The following is a 25,133-nucleotide window of genomic DNA, read 5'->3' as shown; positions in this document are numbered from 1 at the left end:
GCAATCATCAGACTCATTTGCAATGCAAAATCCAATCCCACGAATGTCATCACCTGAACAAACGAAAGATATTTTGTCCCTGCTAATGTACAGGCCTATAAGGTTGAGCGTTAAGTTTGACACTAACACAACTGTATAAATAGGTACATTATGACAGACCGGCTACGTGATACCAGCATGGGGCTCGTGCTTTGTGTGCTGAGTGATGGGACAATAGCTGCTCATATGACAATGAGCCCCACTGGCTACTCATAGATATCATCCACAGCTACGTCAGGCTGTTGTTCACTGGAGTGTGTGTGTGTGTGTGTGTGTGTGTGTGTGCAAGAGTTTTCAGGACAAAACATACACAAGAAAGCTCAAGATGTGGAAAAGAGAAAAAATGTGGGTGATTAAGTGTCGGTGTCATATTTTGGATGCATGAAATGCCTTTGCATGTGATGGCGATGAACTGAACATCAGAACCAGTTAGTCCTTTAACTACTCATTTTAGACTGAAAAAAAATAACTATTAACTCAATAAAACAAACACAAGTTTGTGTGGCGTTAGTTCAGAGGTATTTGAGACTTGTCTCATGTCTGATTTGTGTTTCAGCACCTACTGAGCACCCAAAGGAGTCGAGATACAGGCCTGTGCTGGAGGTATTCCCCTTCACAGATACACCAAACCCATTTACACCCAGCTTGTGGAAAGTCCCGTACTCTTGCCTGTTTGTGGACAAAAAAAAAAAAAGGTGCTGCCAGGCAGTTGCTTAGTTCTCGAATCTCGTTCTTGCACAGATCTCGAATGGAGCGCCTCTCGCTATACAACCTTGACCATTTTTGGCAGGTTTGAAATGTAATTTAGTTCAAAACTGTTTATTACATTTATTTAAAACTAAAACCATAATAATAATCATTTTCAGTACTTGAGATAAAACAAACCAAAATGTGCAATTGATGTTGAAAAGACGTCTGACTTACAAAAAAAAAAACCTGTCACATATGCAAATCAAACTGACATCAATAACTCGACACATTATACCAATTTCATTGTAGGATTAACTTTCTATTTTCACCTAATTACCACAGGAAGAAATTAAGATGTTACAGCTTCTGATAAAATCTTGACTAATATCTGATGTCAGATAGATATCAAGGTGCCATCTGGGCTATTTAATCTAGATGCCAAAGCAACATCTCTCATTTTCGTTTAGTTTAACTTTATGTACTACAATAACTAAAACTTAAATAAAAACTATATATATACCTATATATAAATATATATAATGTAAAAAAAAAAACAAGATTGCAAAATATTGTACTAAAATAACACAACTATTATTGAATAAAGATGTAATAATAGCAGTATCAGAGTTTACTCTCCTGTGACCCAATGAGCAGGTTCAATCTGAAGAGAAGTTCCCCCAAAGATGAGTTCCCAAACCTGGACAGAAACCACACCCTCATGGGGCCGAATCCTCAACCTGCACATGTGCACGCCACAATATCAACAGATTTGAGGATCCAGGTGAGCTATGCTTTTGACAGAAAGATATTTTAGTGAATAAGCCTAGCGATAATATATATATAATGTGTGTGTGTGTGTGTGTGTGTGTATATTTGGCAGTATGAGGTATCAAAGTTTTATTGTCTCTCATCTCACTCGAACCATCTATTCATCGAATGAGTCATAGTCTCCAGTGAACAGTTACACGCTGCAGACTGCAGAGAAACGAAACTATCACTTCTCTGAATGAGTACAGCCACTAGCTTCAAAGAGGGGAACACATCCCAAGACTTCATTTGTGTTGAGTAAGTCATTTTAATGTGGAAAGGAAGCAGGCCTACACATTAGCATATTTTAAAAAGATGATTACTTAAATAATATCCCTTTTAAAGAATATGCTTAAGTGTGAAATTAATTTAATGTTTTTGGACATTTAATTGCATGGTAATGATATTTTGATGAAAATGTATTCATGCAATAATTTCATTTTAGAGTCCTGTTGACCTTAAACTTTTGATGTTATAATAAAGTGCATGTTTTAAAAGTGTTTATTAAGAATCAGTCATGAAAGTGTTTCTCTTTAAAGACTCTTAAGTGGCCTTTTATGTCATTAGCATCATATACTGTATTAGGGAAGTCGTGGCCTAATGGTTAGAGAATCAGACTTGTTTCTAAAGGTTGTGGATTCGAGTTTTAGGTCCAGCAGGAATTGTTGGTGGGGGGAGTGAATGCACCCTCAATACTACGACTGAGGTGAGACCTTTGAGCAAGAACTGAACCTCCATCTGCTCCCCAGGCACTGAAGCAACATGACTGTGTGTGTGAGTGTGTGTGTGTGAGTTAATACAGAACACAACTTCCAAGTACAGTATGGGACACTACACGTGGCCACACTTCACTCACTTTATATTATTATATACTTGTTTTTTTTTTTTTTTTGCAAGGGACACAGTCACAGGAAGCATATCAGATGAGGCTCAAGGTAATATATTTGGTTTCTATATATCTGTGGACATTTGGGTTTCTATGAAGGTACTACAGGTTGTTGATAGTCCGATATTTCATTTGTTTATATATATATATATATATATATATATATATATATATATATATATGGGTTTTTTTTTTCGTTTTTTTTTTCTTCACATATTAGTTTTAGGGAAAACTCTGGGACATAATTTAATTTACTCTCTTAGTTTCCTCTGTGTAAAATGTGTCATTATTATATTATGATGAGAGGTAGCATGCTATAGATGTGTAAAATGTTTGTGTGTGTAGGGTGTTGTTGTCTTTGAGTTGTGAGGTGACTGTAGGCCGCAGCATTGAGGAGAACACAGACAGCTCCTCACTCAGGCCAAAACAGGTACAGCAGGTGATCACGGGTCTAATTAGGTCAGGGTTATTTAAATCTTGCCCTGGAGGGCAAATGAGGTGCAGAGTTTGGCACCAACCCTAGTCAAACACACTTGAGCATGCTAATCAATGTTTTTGGGATCATTAGAAAATCACAGAGAGGTGAGTTTGATCAGGGTTGGAGCCAAACTCTGCACCTCATTGGCCTCCAGGGCAAGATTTGAATAACCCTGAATTAGATGGATATATTGCAGGGTTCCTCAAATCTTGCCCTGGAGGCCAATGCGCTGCATAGTTTAGCTCCAACCCTGATCATTCACCTACCTGTGATTTTCTAATGATACTGAAGATTGATTGGCTTGATCAGGTGTGTTTGACTAGGATCAGAGCTAAACTCTGCACAAAATCCAAACTTGTGGGCCAGATTTGAGAATCCCTGAGAGAAATAATAACTTGTTTTGTAGTTTCAGAGCAGATGGCAGAGGACCTGCCACGAAAGCTTTACTCTATAGATGAACTTAGTCATGAGAGTGAAGACTGCATGGTTATGATGGACTATTCACCATTGTCTTTGATAAAGATTGGTGTTGCTCATGACTGGCATAATGTAAGGGCCCTGTGGTTGGTTAGAGTTCACAATTTATGGTTGTATATGCTTACATCAGAGCAATTTACAGTGTGTTTTACAGTATGTTCACCCTGGCTAGTTGGGTGAACGTGGAAGACCATCTGAAACTGGTGTCTTACAGAAATTATGCCTGCTTACAAGAGGCATTTAAAACAATCTGCATCAATGTTCTCAAGGTTTATTTTAATCGACTTCCTCATACAATATCATGTTTATTATAATGTTTTCTGTAGAAGTAAAAAGGTCTTAATATCGAACCCTGAGGTATGCCCTAAATATATATTATGGTCTATTCTGCCCACACCAACAATCTAAAACATGTTTTATTATTATTATTATTATTTAGATGCAGGCACTTTATAAAAGACACATCCATCCACTTGGGTTGGGTGGTCAGCTCACCTGTAGAAGTTGCCACAGGCCAGAAGGCAAGCGACACAGTGGAAATGCTGCATCTTGCCGAGAACAAACACCTGGGTGACATCCTGGGAACACTACAACTTCAGATGGAAGTAACTGGTATAGCAAAACTCATTAGAGGTTCTGTAGTTTGGAGCCACGGTTTAACCTAAACATTTTATTAGGCTGCATCCAAACATACTTTACTTCTATTAGAAGGTAAAAATACGTATTTTCTCAGATTTTGAATACTTTATCCCATGAGGCCACATTTCACATTTTCACATTTCAGTGACAAAGTGACAGATATAGTACATCCAGATAAATTCATACTACACACATTCATACTATATAAAGATATTTTAATGATTGCGAAATAAGTATGTATTTAAAAGAGGTACCTACTAAGAAAGTATGTGATTTTGGACACAGCATTATTTTTCTTCTGCCTTGGAAGTCTATGGCACATGTATTGGTTGTGAAATTTGGGACATTGGGGATGGTCTCAACATTCCTGGTTGCAATTTTGGGGTCTCTTAAATTTTCTAATGCCAAAAGCTGTCCAAATTGACATAGCTAATAACTTTGACTGAATTGATCTATCGAGTGGATTCTAACATTTTAATTTCATTAAATTCTATAATTTTGCCATTCATTCTACCAATTAAATACAACATTCTACAATGCAACATTAACCAAATTCTGCTCAGATTCTTCACACCAAGCTTGTTAACCTCAAAAAGATGATGGCAAGGACAAATAACATTTTAATTGGTCATAAATTATATTGTAGCTGCCACTGCTATATTTTTAAGATTGATCTCCAATGTTGGACTGTATTTCCTTTAGTTCATCAGTGGAGACTAACTTAATTTACTTGCTACTTTAAACAAACTTAATTGCATTATTTGTATTTAATGTGCAGGCTGTCTGGGCATCTACAAAATCAACAACCATTGGTTTTAATGAAATCGGATTGCCCAGCTAGTCATGGATGGGGTCAAACATCTCATCTGGTTCTCAAAAATACTTGATATAATGATTGCATTGAGCTATGTTATATACTCCAGAAAAAGGACACAACATTTGAGTTCAAAGACTCATTTCAAGTAAGCTTTAATGTGCTCCAGTGGGACTGAACCACAGTGGCCCGAGGGATTTTTCCACAGAAATGTACAGTACTATGTCCAGAGAATAATGGGATGAAATGTGTTGGAGTTTAATTGCATTTTTGGAGATCCTCAGCCTTCAGCTTGCTTCCCATCAAAACGGTTTCATCCATATAGCCATAAAAACAAAACAAAACAAAAAAACCAAAGGAAATCCTGGAAATGTACCTTCACAAAATAGAACATCACAGTTGACATTCAAACATTCAATGCCTCTCTGAGCTTTAATCACAGCTTTACCCTTTAATATTTTTAGTCACTAATCTTTTTTCTCAAACTACTTAAACTTGAGCTCATCTTGCCTTTAAAAGTGTGCAGTCACAACCTCTTTAATCAGCATTACAGTAATACAACATAGACAGCATTGCACATGTAACCTTCGATACTTCAGTACAAAAGAACTAGTAGAAAGTACCAATACGAGTGGTTGTAGTCCATCATCATCATCATCATCATCATCACTTATAACAAAACCAATAAAAAAAAAAAAAAAAGGATTCTTTCACGGTTTGTTTACTAATTTTTAGCGGATTTGTACCAAACCATCTGCACTGGGAAAATCACTACCTTCTCTACAAAACAAAACACTTGCTCTTTAATTCTGATCTTAGGATCACATCTAATTCTCACTCTGAATTAAAAGGATGATTCACCCAAAATGAAAGTTCTGCCATTACTGACCTGCTCTCTTGCCATTCCATGCATGCTGTTATTTATTAAAGACTGCACATTTTCAATGATTAACAACTTACATTTTGGATGGTTACAAAAAGCGTAACATATGGCTATTGCATTGTGTGGAATATTATTGTGGTGTTTTCTCATTTTTGGAGATTAATAGTCACGTTCACCACAGAAAAAGTTGCATAATTTTGCAAAATGTTCTACTTCCATGAAAAATAACAACATGCGGGTTTTGTGAGCACATGAGGGTGAGAAAATAATAGAACTTCCATTGTTGGATCAACTGTCCCTTTAAAAACAAACACTGAGAAGTTATAAAAGAACTGTTAAAACTGAGTGGTGCCAAAATCTAAAATAAAATAATAATAAAAAAAGAAAACGGGGAAAGAAAGCAACTAAACAAGTATGACACATTGAACATAATTATTCTGTACAGAGCTCAATAGTGACTATACAACACCTCCACATATGTAGGCTGAAAGTCTTGTATTATACAACTCTATCATTAATTCAATACAACAAAAACATTCTATATCTTAACTGTACATGTGGAAAAAGTTGGTTTAAGTCTGTTACGATAATTCATTTGACAGATCTCTGTCCTGCCGACCCTGAACGGGTTTCGATATTATTGCAAGATTGGTTGTTTTAACCAGGCGTATATGCGAGATGTCATGAAGATCAGGCTAAGGGCGTTTTTTTCTCTTTTCAGCTTTTTGCATTCATATGTTTTCTCCACTACACATTACAGCAGTAGCTTACAGAAGCAGTAACTCAAAAACTTCCTGGCGAGATTCCTTTTTTTTTTAGTGTTCCCTATAGATTTGCATTTTTTCGAACCCTTTGCTTACAGCTTGAGCTCATTGGCAATTTTGGAAGCGATGTTCTTGAAGGCGATGGATGTCCCGGATATGCGTTTGAAGCGCACGCCGTTGAGCGACAGGCGGGGCAGTTTGCACACCTCCATCTCCCACTGGACGAGACTGTCCTGTCGCGCGTCCCCGTGCACGCAGAAGAGCAAGAAGCGCTCGCGCTGCTCGTAGTCGCAGTTGTTGGCGTCCAGCACCTTGCGGATCTCTCTCATCATGTCCCCCGGCTCCATGGACGAGGTGGTCTTCATGCTCCAGGTGAAGCGCAGCGATCTGGGCTTCGAGTCACGGCCTTCCTCCTTGGGTTCTCCAGATCCGCTCCTGACGACCAACACAGAAGAGTTCAGACTGTCAGATTGATTCTCATCACAGACTAGAACAGATAGAAGAGTTCAAGCCTGTTCACACAGAGGACAATAATAAAGGCGTAGCTTTAATTAATAATCATCATAATGATATGAGAATGGCACCACAGCTAATAACAAATGAGGAACAATGTCGCTGGAATCACTTTCTGAGCGATCTGTGCAGCTGATGAATGATAAAAACATTGATGATCAGAATCCACATAACTTTAAGAAACTGTAATGTTTAAAGAAGCATTGGTTTGTATACTAATAAAGTTATGGTTATAGTTGCAAACAGGTCTAACAGGTCCCGTTTTAATAATCATTCTATGAGAGCAGTGTAATCCACACCACAGCTATAACGATATTGACACAGATGAACACATTGTTGAAATCACTTTCAGAATGATTTTTCCAACTAATGAACAATGGAAACAATGGCAGCCAATTAGAATCCAATCGGAGTTTGAAGGGCTGTATACAATACAATAATTATAAATATACAGTTTTAATAATCGTTAAAATACTACGAGGAAAGCGATGTCCAAGCTACAACTATAACAAGGACAGAGGAATGATAGCAATGATTTCCCTTTCAGAACGATTTTTCCAACTAATGAATAATAAAGCTTTTATGGCCAATCAGATTCCATCCAAGTTTAAAGCGCTTCAGCTTTTAAAGCGGCAGACGACAAAACTGCATCACGCACTGATAATAAACAGAATGTTATTGTCCGTTGGTGCGGATGCTAATATATTGTTATACTTATCTGTATATTTATTGTTCTTGGTGTGAATGGACCTTTTTTCTGGAGCACATTTACAAAACCAATAAGGTACATGAAAAAATTTTTATCTGTGGCCAATGAAGCTAAACCAAAACCATAAATTAGACACACTTTAAATTTTGTATACAAATTGGTATAGTGGAATTGGCTGCTGTTGGTCATCTTATTTGAGGTATTACGAATTTCAGTATCAGTGCCATTCTACTATAAATGGACTGAAAAATGAGTATAAGTAGTTTAGAATGGTAAAATCTGTCTCAGAAAGATAGAAGACAGCTCTCAATGATTAGAAAACATGCAAAATACACCAAACAATCAGAAATTTCACAAACACGCATAGTCAAATACTTTACATTGGCCATCTGAGCCATTTCAATCAACACAGACTCTAATCGACTGACTGCAGGAGGCAACAACAAATACCCCACAAGCAACAGTTTCACATAAGACAAGAGGATCTATAAAAACCTCACCTCAAACTGTACGCCCGACCGCGGGCCTCTCCTTCACTGGGTACCCTTGGGAAATATCAGAGGTCACATTGAGAAAACAGTGGACTAAACTCTAAAACCATAGATTAGTGCAACAGACAACAGTGCCTAGGCAACTGTAAACTGCCCATAGCTGAGGGACGTTTACACCAAGAGCAATAACTAGATTAGGATCCACTCCAACAGATGATAAGATTCGGTTTAGGCTTGCTACAGTTGTGTTTTCTGCCTCTTTAAATGCTTGAGAGCTTTAGGTCCGGTGGATTTTGATTGGATGTTTAAACAAATGCACCATTTTTTCCCCAAACCAGTTTAGCGTAAACCCCGCCCACAGCTGATCTCATTGGTCAACCTAATTATGCAAGATTGATCTGATCGACACTAAATAACATTCCCAGTGAACTCTTCAGAATCAAAGCGGCAGGGTTTGTGCTGAACTGGCTCACAAAAAATGAAATAAAAAAAAATGCTGTAAATATGATTCCATTGACTCGTTATCATTATAGCTGTGTTGTAGACATCACTTACAACAATTATGAAAACTTTCTGGTTTAAGTTAAAGTTAGTGGTTAATATAATTTTCTGCATTTCAGTGATAACCAATGAAAACTTAAGGCTGAACCGCTTTGATATCGCATGAATAAAAAAAAAACTTCTGAAAGAGATTCGATCAATATCGTTGGTCTGGACATTGCTATTCTCTTACAATGATTATTAAAACTTTATAGTTATGGTTAATGTTGTGGTTAGTATATGTTTCATTGTTATGTAGGCAATCAACGCTGTGATTAACATGACCAATGAAATCTTTAGAAGGCGGGGTTTGAGAAAAAAACTGGCTTGCGTAAAAAATAAGAATAAAAAACCCTTGAAAGTGTTTCCAACAGCAATGCTCGTCTGTAGTTATTATATAACTGTGGTGTAGATGTCACTATTCTCTTAGAATTAGACCATTATTAAAACTATGTTTACAGTTATCATCTTTGGTGTGAACAGAACATTACACACTGCTGTTGAAGTTTTCATTATGTTACTGCTTTTTTTATAAAAGCAATAAACTATTAGCAGTGTGTTACAGTGATTTTACCACTGCTTCATGTGTGTCCATGAACTTCTCTTAACTCTGATAAAACCACTGTAAGGAATGGCCTCTTGTTTCTTTACTTCTTCATTCTTACTGCATTACAGAAGTCCAAAACCTGCCTTATTGTGAGATTGTGGAAACTGAGAAAGTTTCGTCTGAGCAGGGGAACGGGTACAGGACCACTACAGACCATCAGCATTCAACAGACTACAGCTAAACGCCAGCACTCTCCACACACAGGTATAGTCTGAGGACGGGGAAGTGTCATCATCATCAGGAGGAAGTCAGTCTGCAGGCCGTGCAAACACTGACAGAGGTGACGGATGCACAGGTCATTAGTAACACACACACGGGTCGACAGGAGTCTAGTTCTGAGGAGAAGGGTGTGTGAGGACACATTTCCACACGCAAGTCTGAAATGTCAAACTATTGTTCCCTACCTCGCCCTTCTGAAAGACAGAGTTCTACAACACAAACAGACAAACAAACAAACACAGCATGTTCAAAACCAAAGCGCGGACCCCAGAATCTGAAGAACAAATGAACTAAAGTGAAAAATGACCAAACAAATATTATAGACCCATTATCTATAATAACACTATACAATAATTAAAAACCTAGGACTAGTTCACCCAGAAATATCAATTCACTCCCAGGCGATTCAAGGTTTGGATTTGTTGCTTCATCAGATTTGGAGAAATGTAGCATTGCATCAGTGTCTCAGCAATCAGTGCTCTGCAGTGAATGGGTGCCATCAGAATGAGAGTCCAAACAGCTGATAAAAACATCACAATAATCCACAGCACTCCAGTCCAACGGTTAATGTCTTCTGAAGACAAAAGCTGCGTGTTTGAAACAAATTCATCAAGATGTATTAACTTTTAGACTGTCGTTTTAGCCAAAATATGAGTCCATAATCCATATTAATGCTTCCTCCAGTGAAAAAGTTAATTTCCTGTTGTCTCTAACATCAAAGCCACACCCACATTTTTGTTTAAAGCGGTTTTGGCTTGTAGACGATACTTGATCTGTGTAGATTTCTCTCCTGATTCTTACCAGATTACTTTTTCATGTGCGGTACTTTAAAAATACCGGTATCTATTGTATTTCAAACGGTACGGTATTCGGTATTTCATGCGCTTCTGTTCAGAAGTTCTCCTGTAGATGGCAGTGCTTCCCAAAATGTTGCGAAACCGGTAAACCTGAAGAACAACGCCATGGATCAAATAGATTAAACTATTAACGCGCCCAAAACTAACCAATACAGAGAACTGCAGAGGTGAAATATATTACCTTGCATTCAAAACAGATGATAAAGGTGAACGAACTGACCACAGGATTCAACACAAATAAAATCTAGCTAAGCATTTGTCACATGCTCATCCTGATCTTTTCAGAGAATTAAGAGATCGACAGGTTAGTGCATCATTCATAAATTCAGACTTAATTTTAACTTTTATTCACAACTGATCAACGCATGAACATAAGATGAGACACAATAAATACGAAATCTCAAACGTGCAATAGAACCAGTGACATTTTGCTCACATATTTTCACTTGCATTTCAAACAGTCAAATATTAATTTAATTTGAATGAAACGGGTTGAATCGACTGAAGTTTTGCTATATTAATTTTAGTATCCATAATATGAAGGGGATGTTTCTGCCACATTGTGTACCGCTAACACGAAGCAGCCGAGAGAGAGATTGAGATTTATATTTAAAGCTTTTTCTTTGTCTATCTGAGTCTGAAATCATATTAGATTATGGACTCATATTTTGGCACAAGCAACAGTTTAAAAGTTCAAAGATCTTGATGAATTTGTTTATTAAAAACACAAAGATTTTCATCTCATGTGTTTGTAATAAATGGTGTAGATTACTTGTGATGTTTTAATCAACTCTCATTCTGACGGCACCCATTCAAGTCAAGTCACCTTTATTTGTATAGCGCTTTACACAATACTGATTGTCTCAAAGCAGCTTTACAGATTTACACAGGAAAATAGTTTATCAATCATGAAAGAAGCACTAAACGCAAGTGTGTGTGTGTCACACACACTGCAGTGTAGGGCGTTAGCTGCTAACTAAATGCTAATGGTTTGTAAAGAGTGTAAAGCAGTGGTATCTCAATCAGAGGCCCACAGTAGATATCCAAGGGTGCCTCAAGGTGAAGTCATTTAAAGTATTAAACACTTCTAAATTTAAATTCTAAAAAGCACTATAAGAACAACGAACTGATACACAAACTTTGGGATCAGTTAGATTTTTTAAGTTTTGTATAATGTTTCTTCTGCTCATCAAGGTCAAATACAGTAAAAACAGTAATATTGCGAAATGTTACAACCATTTAAAATATCTGTTGTCTATGTGAATCTTCAGTGTCACATGATCTTGAGAAACCTTTCTAATATACTGATTATTATCAAAACATTTTGCAGCAAAGATAAATTACATTGATTTAAAGTGACAGTACCGATTTTACAAAATATTTCAACGTTTATAAATTATATGAATGAATGAAATGAACCAACACATTTCTGAAGACTGGAATAATGGCTTCTTAGAATGTCAAATATATTTAAAATAGTAACAGCTCTTTTAAATTGATGTATATTTCACAATATTACCATTTTGTAGCAATTTTAATCAAACAAATTAAGTCTTGGTGAACAGAGACAATTTCCTTCAAAAAACGGCAGAAAAAAATCTTAATTATTCAAAACTTTTGAATAGTCATGCAATTCATCTTGATTGAGTTTTTTACAGAAGTGCGGGCCGTCATGTTGAATCCTGACCTGACTTCCACACAAAGCTCGGGAGACTGTAAAGGAAGTGCACACACAGGCTCATCTGGTGACAGATCTAGAAACTGACCTCCGCACAAGTTTGGAGGTGAGCTTGCTGATGAATCCGGACGAGGTTCCCCTGCGCGCCTGGGCGAGAGCGCCCGTGTCGTGGGACAGCGAGGGCGACGCCGGAGGGCCGTTGTATGTGGCGCTGCGGCGGTCTCTGAGCTGCGCCCCGTGGAAGGTGCTGCGGCTGGAGGTGCCCCGAGGAAAGCGTGTCCGATCCGGAGTCATGCTGCTGATACTGTGAGCTGACGGAGACGTGGACGGAGCCCTGCGGATAGACCACGCATCCACATGACCCTCATGACCTCTCTCATGGAACCAGACTCAGAAACAAAACTGTTAACGCTTTTAAAATTATTTAACTATAAAACCAGCTGAATCTCTATACAAATCATAATGATTAATATGATTAATAGCAAAAATTCATAAGAAAACAGGAAATATATAAAACTAAAATGGAAGAATATGGAAAAACAGACACTAGAAGAGTCTCTCGGTGATATGTCTGAACTACTGAAGGGCCTATGGGCTGGCTCACCCCTTGAATTCAGCGTTGTCCTCGATGGGCGGCAGCGGGGACTTGCTGGGGTGTCCTGAGGCGGACATGGACTTTACATGACGTGGCCGAGTGGATGCCAGCGCGGAGGACGCTCCTGGAGACACGGAGGAAGATGCACTCGCAGACGTGGACATCTCCGTCAAACTGAGACAGAAATGAGGAAGACACAGGAAACATTAGTAAACATCAGACTTGAACACATATGTCAAACAATTATTTATGTGCCTTTCAAATCAAGAACAATGCACACACAAATTGCAAGAAATGTTGCATATTTTATTGTATAATAACACCCCAGAGCAGGCATTTTCTGCACTGATTTTGGGGGGAAATCTGCAGAATTATTTCAAACATGGTGAAATATGTAAAAGCTGAGAGTACATAATCACAAGGTACAAGTGTTATTTTACTATACTTTTACTTTGTTTTCATCTGAATTTTAATTCATGTTTTAGTAATTGTATTGTGTTTTTGCCATTTCCTTTATTAAAGGTGCTGTAGGGAACTTTTGTAAAAATATATATTTTTTACATATTTATTAAACCTGTCATTATGTCCTGACAGTAGAATATGAGACAGATAATCTGTGAAAAAATCAAGCTCCTCTGGCTCCTCCCAGTGCTCCTATTGCCATTTGCAGAAATACATCCGCTCCCGGTAAAAATCAACCAATCAGAGCTGCGGTGCTTAACTTTGTGTTCAAAATGTAGAAAAATGTATATAATAAGCGAGTACACCATGAATCCATTTTCCAAACCGTGTTTTTGGCTTGTCCTGAATCACTAGGGTGCACCTATAATAAGTGTTTATATTCGGACTATTTTAGATTGCTTCGGGGGTACCGTGGCGGAGTAACCCAGTACCTTTGTGATTCTTCATAGACATAAACAGAGAGAAGTAGTTCCGGCTACGATGTTCTTCTGCAAGGCGCAAGCAGTTCTGTTTATTAACCGCTAGAGCGTCAAAAGTTACCTACTGCAGCTTTAATATATCTACATAGTCTATAAGTTTTAGTTATTTTAGTACATCTAGTTAAAGTAAAACAAAATAAGAAATTAATGTTTATTTTTTTGAAGTTCATTTTATTTCAAGTAACAAAAATGTATTTTTACAGTTTTGTTTTAGTTTTAGCTAATTATAATTACTAGTTACTAATTATAATTTCTAATTAAGCACTAAGCAGTATCTCACAAAGATGAAAACATGAATTATTATTTCATGCATATTTTTATGAACAAATCATCAGTAACTTTCATGCTTATGTGTGTATTTATTTTTCAATTACATCAAAAATCTAGGATCCACATTTATGCCAAATTACAATCTATAATTTGGATGGCCTTATAAATGTATTAAGATTACATTTTATTCATAGACATTTTATCTTAAATATATTTAAAATATACACACACAATGTGAACCCATTGTTTTTACATTCAACAATTCTATAAGCAAAAGTTACTGTCATGTTGTTATTAAAAGCTGGTATTCGATACACAATATCAGAAGAACAAATAATAATTTAGATGCAATGAAAAAATAAATAATATATACATATATATATATATATATATATATATACATATATATACACACATATATATATACATATATATATATATATATATATATATGGATGATGGACCATCACCTTCAACTCAACCTTGCCAAGACAGAACTGCTTGTGATTCCAGCAAACCCATCGTTTCATCACAATTTCACCATCAAGTTAGGCACATCAACCATAACTCCTTCAAAAACAGCTAGAAGCCTTGGAGTTATGATTGATGATCAGCTGACTTTCTCAGACCACATTGATAAAACTGTCCGGTCCTGCAGATTTGCTTTATTCAACATCAAGAAGATCAAGCCCTTTCTTTCGGATCATGCTGCACAACTCCTTGTTAAAGCTCTTGTTCTGTCCAGGCTGGACTATTGCAATGCCCTCTTGGAGGGTCTTCCAGCCAATTCTATCAAACCTTTACAATTAATTCAGAACGCGGCAGAAAGATTCATTTTTAATGAGCCAAAAAGAATACAGGTCACACCTCTGTTTATCAATTTGCACTGGCTTCCAATAGCTGCTCGCATAAAATTCAAGGCATTGATGTTTGCCTACAAAACTACCACTGGCTCTGCACCCATTTACCTAAATTCATTACTTCAGACTTATGTGTCCTCTAGAAGATTGCGTTCTGCAAGTGAACGTCGCTTGATTGTGCCATCCCAAAGAAGCACAAAGTCACTTTTACGGACTTTTAAATTAAATGTTCCCTTCTGGTGGAATGACCTCCCCAACTCAATCAGAGCAGCTGAGTCCTTGGACATCTTCAAGAATCAGCTTAAAACAGATCTCTTCCATCTTTATTTGATCCTCTAACTTTAACACTCACTATTCTAATTCTGTTCTTTAAAAAATCTAACTACCTTTCTAATCTTTTTGTATTCTATTTTCTTTTCATTTATTATGCAATTGTATATGTATGTGTGTGTGTATGTGTAAAGACCTTCAACTAGCTTGCTCTATTCTTTCATTTTTTTATTCTATCTGTTTTTCTTTTTATTTATAATATTAGTTAAAATCCCATGCTACGTGTACTGTGTTAACCTAACTGAGACTTGTTATAGCACTTATATATCATTGCTTCCACTGTCTTCATCTGTAAGTCGCTTTGGATAAAAGTGTCTGCTAAATGAATAAATGTAAATGTAAATGTAAATATATATATATATATATATATATATATATATATATATATATATATATATATATATATATATATATATAGGCAAGGCAAGTTTATTTATATTGCACACTTCGTACACAATGATAATTCAAAGTGCTTTACATAAAAGAAAGTAAAATCATGAAGAAAAATAATACAAATAAAAAGCAATTTTAAAACTTTGGAAATGATTTAAAAATTGACTTATTTAAAATGAATTTAAAACCATTGGAAATAGAAAATTATTTTACATAAAAAACTGTTTATAAAATTCAGTGCAATCAGTTCGTACATCGCACAGTGCTCATTCAATAAATGCACATGTGTTTTAGCACATCTGATCTCTTCTGGAAGCTGATTCCAGCTGCGGGCGGCATAGAAACTAAAGGATGACTCCCCTTGTTTTGTGTGAACCCTTGGTATTTCTAACTCGATCCTAATGATCTGAGTGCTCTGTTAGGTTTATATTCAGTGAACATATCTGCAATGTATTTCGGTCCTAGGTCATTGAGTGATTTATAAACAAGTAAAAGTACTTTAAAATAAATTGGAGATAAGGCTAGGTAAATCTGGGTATCATCAGCATAGCTGTGATAGGCCAATTTGGTTCTTTCTCATTATTTGACTTAGTGGAAGCATATACAGGCTAAACAAGAGCGGTGCTAGAATTGAGCCTTGTGGTACTCCACATGGACATCCACTTAGACTTATGCTCTCCTAGACTCACATAATAGCCTCTCGTTTAAAGTATGATCTGAACCATTTGAGTACCATCCCAGAAAGCCTGACCCAGTATTCCAGTCTCTGTAGTAGTATATTATCGACAGTGTCAAACGCAGCACTGAGATCTAGCAAAACCAGCACAGATATTTTGCCAGTCACAATTTAAGTGAATATCATTTATTATCTTAATGAGTGCTGTCTCTGTGCTCTGATGTGGTCGGAAACCCGATTAAAAATTATCCAGGTATCCATCTGAGTTTAACTTTTCTATAATTTTGCCTATAAAAGGAGGATTAGATATTGGTCTATAATTGTTCAAAATGGTGTTATCAAGATTGCTCTTTTTCAGGAGGGGCTCAACAACTGCAGTTGCAGTTGTTAAATATATATACACATACACACACACATATACATATACATATATAAATATATATACACACACACACACACATATATATACACACACACACACACATATATATATGTTTGCAAAGGGAGATCACCAGTTCAATGACAGCCCCCCAAAGTGGACTGAGATCGACAACATAGTAAGGAAGGCAAGGGCAGCCTCTGCACCAGGACCAAATGGAGTTCCTTACCGGTTGTATAAGAATACCCCAGGTGTCTTGAGGTTTCTGTGGAGGCTAAGAAAGGTGACATGGGAGAAACAAAAAATCCCAAAAGCATGGCGAAGAGCAGGGGGATTAGTACTGTAATTCCCAAGGAGAAGGATGCCTAAAACATCAACCAATTTTGACAAATCAATCTCCTGTATGTTGAAGGCAAGATCTTCTTTAGCATTGTTGCTCAAAGAATGAATACTTACTTTAAACAGAACAACTTGATTGACACATCGATAGAGAAAGCTGGGGGACCAGGTTTCTCAGGATGCCTTGAACACACAAGAATGATTTGGCATCAAATACAATCTGCAAAAAGGAAATGAAGAGACCTGCATGTTTTATTCCTCGATCTGGCCAATGCTTTTGGATCCGTCCCCCATTCAGTAATATGGGCAGCCTTCAATTTCTTTCATGTGTCTGAATCCATCACAAATCTGGTCAGAAACTACTTCAAAGATTTGCAATTCTGCATAACAACCTCAGAGCATTGGAAGTGGGTATCATGGCAGGGTGCACCATATCCCCTCTGGCATGGAAGTGATCATCAGGGCATCTAGATAGGTAGTTGGAGGGGAGCGTCTCGGGAGGATGGACATCGGCTACCACCGATTCGCGCCTATATGGATGATATTGCCACGTTGACCTCAACCATCGCCTGTACCAAACGTCTGTTAGCGAAGCTTCACTCCAACATTACATGGGCAAGGATGAAGTTGAAAACCAGTAAATCCAGCATATCCATCAAAGGAAAGCTTACCGACCAGAGGTTAAACATCAATGAAACAGCCATTCCCTTGGTATCAGAGCAGCCTGTCAAGAGCTTAGGACAGTGTCTCAAATCTCAAAGACACAGAGCAGTGTGACCGATAGAGGGAAGAAACCATCAAAGGCCTTGTCAGTATTGATAAGATTTCACTTCCGGGAAAGTTGAAACTGCAGTTTGAGTTGCTCCCCTGCCTAATGTGGCCTCTAACAGTGTACGAGTTTCCTATTTCCAAAGTTGAGAAGCTGGAGAGGACAGTCAGTGCATACATCAAGAAGTGGCTTGGACTTCCGTGCTGCCTCAGTAACATTGGGTAGTATGGAAACGGTGCACTGGAACTACCTATCTCTAGCCTCACAGAAGAATACAAGTGCATCAAAGTGAGGCTGAGCATGACCCTGGCAGAGTCTCAAGATGCAACTAAGGCTGTAAAGCAAGCACAATTCACTCTAAGACATGGAGACATAGTTGGACAGGTGCAACAAGGAAGAGGCGGGCTTGGACTTGGGACTAGTCGACATAATGGCAAAAGGCAACTTCTGCAGAGAGGAGAAAGTTGGTAGTTGCGGAGGTCCGACATCAACAGGAAGCAGAGAGATGCGCAAAGCCAGTGGCACAAGCCAAGCAGGGCCAGTGGACTACATGGGAAAACCTGGAGCATCATAAGCTCACTTGGAGAGATATGTGGGAGATGGAATGAAACAAAAGAAGGTTCCTCATCAGGGCTACCTATGATATTCTTCCTACACCTAAGAATCTTAACCAGTGGTTTGGAGATGATCCAGCATGCCCGCTCTGCCAAACCCCAGCAACTCTTGAGCACATCCTTACCGGCTGCAAAACTAGTCTATCCCAAGGCCATTACACCTGGAGACATAACCAAGTCCTACGCCAATTGGCAGTCATTCTGGAAAGAAGGTGATCCTTCATCAATGCTCTCCCTCACCCAACATCCGGATACTCACCAACTATCCCCTTCGTGAGAGCAGGGGAGAGCCCAGCAAAACCAGCCTCAAGAGTGGATAGCACCCTCTTGGACGCCGCACGGGACTGGAAAATGCAAGTGGACCTAGATCAGCAACTCAAGTTTCCACCTGAGATTTTAAACACCAATCTCAGGCAGGATTTTGTTTTGTGTTCAACTTCACAGAAGTCCCTGTGCATCGTGGAACTAACTGTGCCATTGGAGGCTGCAGTGGGAGAAGCATATGAATGGAAAAAGCTGAAGTACACTGATATAGATTTCGAGGCAAAACAACTAGGTTGGCGTACACAGGTATTTCCGGTAGAGGTTGACTGCAGAAGATTTGTGGCCACATACATAGTCAGGCTCCTGAAGGGGGTGGGAGTTTGGGGACAGACCTTCAGGAAAGCCATTAAATCACTGTCGGAGGCAGCGAAGCAGCAGGTGGATCTGGATAAAGAGGAAGGACCCCAACTGGGCTGCAAAGAACAATGAGGGGTAAAAGCAGAAGGCGGCTCACCTGGAACGCCAGGTGTTGCCGTTGACCCCTCTGGAGGTGTCGTGGGCCTATCAACGAAACACCAGTGAAGGAGGGTGCCCACCTGAAGACCCTGATGACGTTCTTACCCCTCTCCCCACTTAAAATTAGAAGTGCTGATTACTAGGGATATTAACATCAAGTCCTATGAGCTGAACTACACACACACATTCTCATGTTGTTAGCAATTGTTTTTCATTTTTGTTTCCGTTATGGCTCACACCTCTGGAATGGACACTGAGAGCTCATGTCAGTGTTAGTGTTGAGCTAATGTGATGAGGTCTAGGCTGCGGTGAAGAGTCTGCTCACCTGCTGTCTTTGCCGTTGGGTACGGCTGAGTACCGGTCTGTGCTGGATCTCTCACACACGTACGTATTTCTCCTCGTCACTCCACCAGCAGCGCTGTTCTGCTCACACAAACACACATTATTAAAGACAGAGAGTGTGAGCTAGTGTCAGTCACATGTATTTGTCATGTGATGTAGCGGCTCATGTGACCTCTCACCCCTGAAGCTGTGGAGGACTTCCTGCGTTCCTGGGCCACCAGAGGAGAGGCGGCTGTGCTTTCTTTAGAGCTGGAGGAGGGCAGCTTCCCCTCCTCCTTCTTCTCTCCCTCCACGCTGTTGGCCTGAGAGCGCTTGGTGTGAGAGACGGCCGGAGGTATGGACGGTGCCACTGCACAAAATCATGGAAATATTCAAGCTCAAAATCAAATAAATTAGCTATTTATTAATATTAAAAATATTGGAACGTTTTTAGAGCTTGATTTTTATTTCAAAGAAATGGATCGCCCAAATATGTCAATTCTGTCATTTACTCATCTTCAGCTAATTTTAAACCTGTATGACTTTCTCTCTTCTGTGGAACAGCTGCAGTTTTGAGGAATGTTGGTAAACGAACAGTTCTGGGTTCCATTGACTTTCATAGGATGAGGAATATGCTACGAAAGCCAATGGGATTTGAAACTCTTTGTTTATCAACATATTTCAAAATTTAATCGTTTTACATTCCACAGAAACTCTGAAACGTAGTCATTAAATAAATAATTAGTTTTTTTGCATAGTTCAGTTCTTGACCTTGTTGGTCTTTGTTTCCTACGCACCTAGCATGGAGTTTAATTGTTAATACATTCCACAGAAGAAATAAAGTCGTACAGGTTTGGAAAAAGATGACAATTTTCATTTGTAGATACAGCATACTATCCCCAGTGTTGCCAGGTCTGTGGTTTTCCAGCGAAATCGGGCTACTATTACACTAGTCTCGTGTAGCCAGACCTGCAGACTGCCGGATGAAGGTCTGGAATTCATGGCAGCTTTCTTTGGCCTTTCTTTTGACCGAACAACCAATCACAGTTTGTTTCGTTCGGGTGGGGAAATGTTGCCACAATAACAGAACGGTGTGTAAAACACTTGGACGTATTTTAAAGATTCTATGCCGCGAACTTAAAATATTTCACATAAATTTGAAAACCCAGTGTTTAGTTGATCCTGATAATCCTGTCACAGACACAACAGATTTTTCTTTCATGAGGGGGTTTGGCGCCATGGTATCTTTGTTTCCAGGCGTGACATTAAAGAACGCAACACATACGTCTTGCAGAAACCCTGTATAATTAAACTAATCCGATGACGACTGTTGTGTACCATATGCATCAGACGTTTAACTAACGGTCCGTGGGCATCACGCCTGAGGCGGAGACTACTATTGACAATTACACTGTTGCCGCGGGTGGTTTTTCATATCCATGGTTTGAAGTGATGCCAATAATGTGATATTTAGCATTTGGAATGCAAATTTTACAAGGGGAACGTTTATTTTACATGTATTTTACCCCCTGACTGGAGCAGGATTGGGTTGTGAAAACCTGGCAACCCTGACTATCCCTGTACATGGAAAGGTTTAAACTTCTTTACATTAAAATGATCTTACTGTGCCTTCATTTATTTTTTATTCTTATTTATGTGTTTATTGTTATACCTTTTACCCCTGACCTAGACCTCCTGAAACTAAGAAAATGTTTAATAAAAACTTTATATCATTTTTTTATATTTTTATATAGCCGGGGCCTAATGGTTAGAGGGTTGGACTCCCAATCGAAGGGTTGCGAGTTCTAGTCCCGGGCTGACAGGAATTGTGGGTGGGGGGAGTGCATGAACAGCTCTCTCTCCACCTTCAATACCACGACTTAGGTGCCCTTGAGCAAGGCACTGAACCCCCAACTGCTCCCCGAGCGCCGCAGCATAAATGGCTGCCCACTGCTCCGGGTGTGTGCTCACAGTGTGTGTGTGTGTGTTCACTGCTCTGTGTGTGTGCATTTCGGATGGGTTAAATGCAGAGCACAAATTCTGAGTATGGGTCACCATACTTGGCTGAATGTCACTTCACTTTCATATTAAACCTATGCATGCCACATCCAAAATGAGCCAACAACTGTTTCTGAACCGCAGCATCAGAAATTAATTACTAGATGACTGATAACTAACTTTTCTGAGCTAATCGAATGTATTTATTCAGAATGAATTGAAATGTTCAGTGTGTTTTGTACCGTGGTCGCTGAATCGGCGCTGTTTCTGCGTGCCTGAGATACTGCGCTGGACTTTGGAGTGTGCGGGTGACTGTGCAGAGCTGTTGTTCAGGTCACTGCTGGGTCGTGACCTTTGACACAGGTTTTGGGTGGACAGTGAATCGCTTCCTTCAAACTAAAACAAGCGAACAAAACAAGATATTATTATAGTTAACTAAACCTACTTCATTTCAGCTAGCTACAAGGGCAAAATTTCTCTTTTTAGAGTACTTCAACTTGCAATAAAATAAAACAAATGATATTGCTAAAATGTAAATGAAAACAATAAAATTACTACAATTAAAATGAAAAAATGAATCTAAATGTAAATTTTTTTACCGAATATACTGCATGAAGTGGATGTAGCATTAGTAATTACGACTGATGTTTTGATAGTTAATAAACATATATAACTTGCCTCTGGAGGTTTCCTGCCCAGCAGAAGATACGTGGCCATGACCTCATCATATTTCTGCCCTACTAATGCCTCTGTGATCTCATCTTTAGGGAAACCCATAGTGATCATCAGCTCTGCAAAAAACACACATACAGAATCTTCTTCTCGTACTTTTGGCCATGTAGCATGATATTGACAGACTTTCTTGAGTTTTAAACTGATGCATCAATAGGAAATAAGGAGTGAAACCCAGAAGGTCAGGGAAGGTACATACCTATCCGTTTTGTGTCGCTGATGTCAGCCTCGGGTTCAGTATACGGCTTCAGCTCCTCTTCATCATGACCTACATTCATCCAGCGGTCCTTCATGATTTGCTGAGAGACATTGACAGACATTAAATTACACATGTGCATATTAATGTATTAATTTACTATTCTTAATTGATCAATTAGCAGCCATATATATATATATATATATATATATATATATGCCAAATGAAGGGTTGAGGGTTTAACTCTTGCTAGTGAAAAAAATTAACAATAAGCATTAGAATTTTAGTCCTGTAACTAAATTAATTACTTTACTTATTATGAAACATCCACTTTTTCTCAAAGCAGGGGTACTTTTAAAAGCAATATATTTATGTCTTCGCCTTTAAATTGTTTGCCCAAAATGGTTTGCCATATTTTACCTGTTGTATTGGAAATGGAATCAAATATTAATATTTGTGACCCTGGACCACAACACCTTGCGTTAAGTGTCAAATTTTCTAAATTGAGATTTAAACATCATCTGAAGGCTGAATAAATAAGCTATCAATTGCAAAAAAATACGAAAAATAGAAAATCATCTTTAAAGTTGTCCAAATTGAGTTCTTAGCAATGTATATTACTAATCAAAAAATAGGTTTTGATATATTTACGGTAGGAAATTTACAATATATCTTCACGGAACTTGATATTTACTTAATACCTTAATGATCTTTGGCATAAAAGAAAAATCGATAATTTTGCCCCATACAATGTTTTTTGGGGACAAAAAACATTGTATGGGGCAGAAACTAAGGACTCCAGGGTGAAGATGTTAGAAAATGGCAGTATTGGGACGCTACCACGAAAACATACACAGACATGCTGCTGTGAACATTGAAAAAGACAAGTTACTGCACAGAGACATATATAATGTCCTCCACAGCAGATCCAGACAGGTGGTGCTGGGGAGGAGGAGGGTGTCGAGGAACTGATAACACTGAAACAGACTATTTAAATGTTGAGCAAGCAATCTCATAAGCTGCAGATGAAACGGAGGTGAATCTGCTTGCAGCGTTAACCCTGCGACTGCTAGAGGAATAATATAGAAAACCTATCTAGAGTGCACTGAACTCATTTCAAAACAAGTTTCTACTACTTTGTATGGTGCTTTTGTCCTTTTCAGTGTTTACAGTTGCCCTGTTCACAGAATGCTTTGGCTGTATGGAAAAGAGCATGAAACGTCACATCTTGTATTTGAGAAAAGTATAAATTCAGACGGGTGTGTGAAGTGTGCAGAGCAGTCTCACATCTAGACTTCCACGTTTGCCTGGATTAAGCACCAACAGCTTCTTCAGAAGGTTTTCACAGTCTGTGGACATGTAGAACGGTATACGATATTTCCCTCGCAAAACTCTCTCTCGCAGCTCCTGTGTGGACCAAGAGTGAGAGTGAGGACCCAACACAGCACACACAGACAGAACAATAGGCTTGTAGGGAAACTTACTGTATTCTCATTTAGTTAACTATATAAAAACATATGCCTTATGATAGAGCAGTGGATTTTTAAAGCAAACAGTTTGAATATAACTACAAATGACCTTCAAATTCTGTCCGTCAAAGGGAAGTGAGCCGCTGACGAGGGTGTAGAGGATGACCCCCAGACTCCAGACGTCCACCTCCGGCCCGTCGTACTTCTTCCCCTGGAAGAGTTCGGGAGCTGCGTACGGAGGACTGCCACAGAACGTGTCCAGCTTACTCCCGATGATGAACTCATTACTGAAGCCGAAGTCTGCTATCTTTATATTCATGTCTGCGTCTAGCAGCAAGTTTTCAGCCTTTACAGAGAGAGACACCCAAAGAAATGTACCAAAGTGGTCTGCATAGACATCAATGAAACACATATCACTAAACGGTGTGTGTGTGTCTCACCTTCAGATCCCTGTGGACTATTCTCTTCTGATGGCAGTACTGCACTGCAGACACGATCTGTAGTCACACACACACACAGTCACATAATTACATCATTACACAATCCAGCTCTATTGATTATCTGCGAATAGAAGCTGAGAAAGTCGCCAAATTCACGACATGTTGTCATGTGCTAGATGGATATTTTAGCATGTGTTTGTGTCACTGTAGTTGAGAGAGAGTCAGCCTGGGGTCTTATATTCTCACTAATCACCACCTGCAGTGAGCTGTGCTGCAGCGATTGAAGTCTGGGGCTTTCACTGCCCTTCACTAGTGAAGCACCACTAACACTGGTCCGTTAATTACTGCACCACAGCAGGGGTTTAATTCCCCCCACACACTGACGATGAACTCTAACTAGTGTCTGTTCATTCACAGTTATCAGACGAACAGCTGATCAGAGGGAAGCCTGACAGACATCACCACTAGAGGGTGTGTGTGTGTGTGTGTGTGCTCCATACTAAACCCTATTCACATGAGTCAACATTCATTAAAGGTCAGAAGACAAGAAGATCTCCAGTGTATTTACTGATCATGACATGACTATTAGAAATCTCTCTTTCTTTCATAAAAAGGTGTCATTTAATGTCAAATACTAAATCAGTTACTGCAAAGATGCAGTTTTATATAGATGTTTTTATTTTCCATTTCATCTTTTAAACCAAATCATTTCAAGCAGAATGAACATGTCTAAGGCGATAAATACTGCAATAAATGTAATTAATCTAATTAAATGTATATAAACCAACATATATGAGTAAATGTCAATATTTACCCAGGTACTAAAAGATCAAAAAGTATGTCAATTTAAATGCACAGACTTTGCCTAATATTTTACTCAAAGAAACAATTATTTTAATTCAAATTGTGAATTGTTTAATTAATTGTTTAAAAATATCTG

At 38.5% G+C, this 25,133-nt stretch overlaps 1 protein-coding gene across 2 annotated transcripts in view; it reads right to left on the bottom strand.

Annotated features, from left to right (window-relative positions):
- Positions 1–4,962: 4,962 nt before the first annotated feature.
- Positions 4,963–25,133, bottom strand: part of LOC113065208 (serine/threonine-protein kinase MARK1-like) — a 46,737-nt gene continuing 26,566 nt past the window's right edge. The window contains exons 7-18 of one of the 2 annotated variants that reach the window (XM_026236466.1): positions 24,194–24,250; positions 23,863–24,099; positions 23,572–23,691; positions 22,288–22,387; positions 22,035–22,147; positions 21,599–21,752; positions 19,559–19,728; positions 19,363–19,460; positions 12,696–12,860; positions 12,180–12,425; positions 8,200–8,244; positions 4,963–6,912 (exon numbers count right to left, since the gene is read on the bottom strand). In XM_026236466.1, coding sequence (XP_026092251.1) covers positions 6,570–6,912; positions 8,200–8,244; positions 12,180–12,425; positions 12,696–12,860; positions 19,363–19,460; positions 19,559–19,728; positions 21,599–21,752; positions 22,035–22,147; positions 22,288–22,387; positions 23,572–23,691; positions 23,863–24,099; positions 24,194–24,250 — 1,848 coding nt within the window. In that variant the 3' untranslated portion in view covers positions 4,963–6,569. The remainder of the gene's footprint in view (positions 6,913–8,199; positions 8,245–12,179; positions 12,426–12,695; positions 12,861–19,362; positions 19,461–19,558; positions 19,729–21,598; positions 21,753–22,034; positions 22,148–22,287; positions 22,388–23,571; positions 23,692–23,862; positions 24,100–24,193; positions 24,251–25,133) is intronic. The other variant, XM_026236467.1, reaches the window with a different exon arrangement.

The sequence above is a fragment of the Carassius auratus genome, chromosome 47 (genome assembly GCF_003368295.1).
Source record: "Carassius auratus strain Wakin chromosome 47, ASM336829v1, whole genome shotgun sequence".
In the NCBI taxonomy this organism is placed as follows: domain Eukaryota; kingdom Metazoa; phylum Chordata; class Actinopteri; order Cypriniformes; family Cyprinidae; genus Carassius; species Carassius auratus.
Note: the sequence above shows the minus strand (reverse complement) of the source record. Positions and strands in the feature narration are given on the sequence as shown.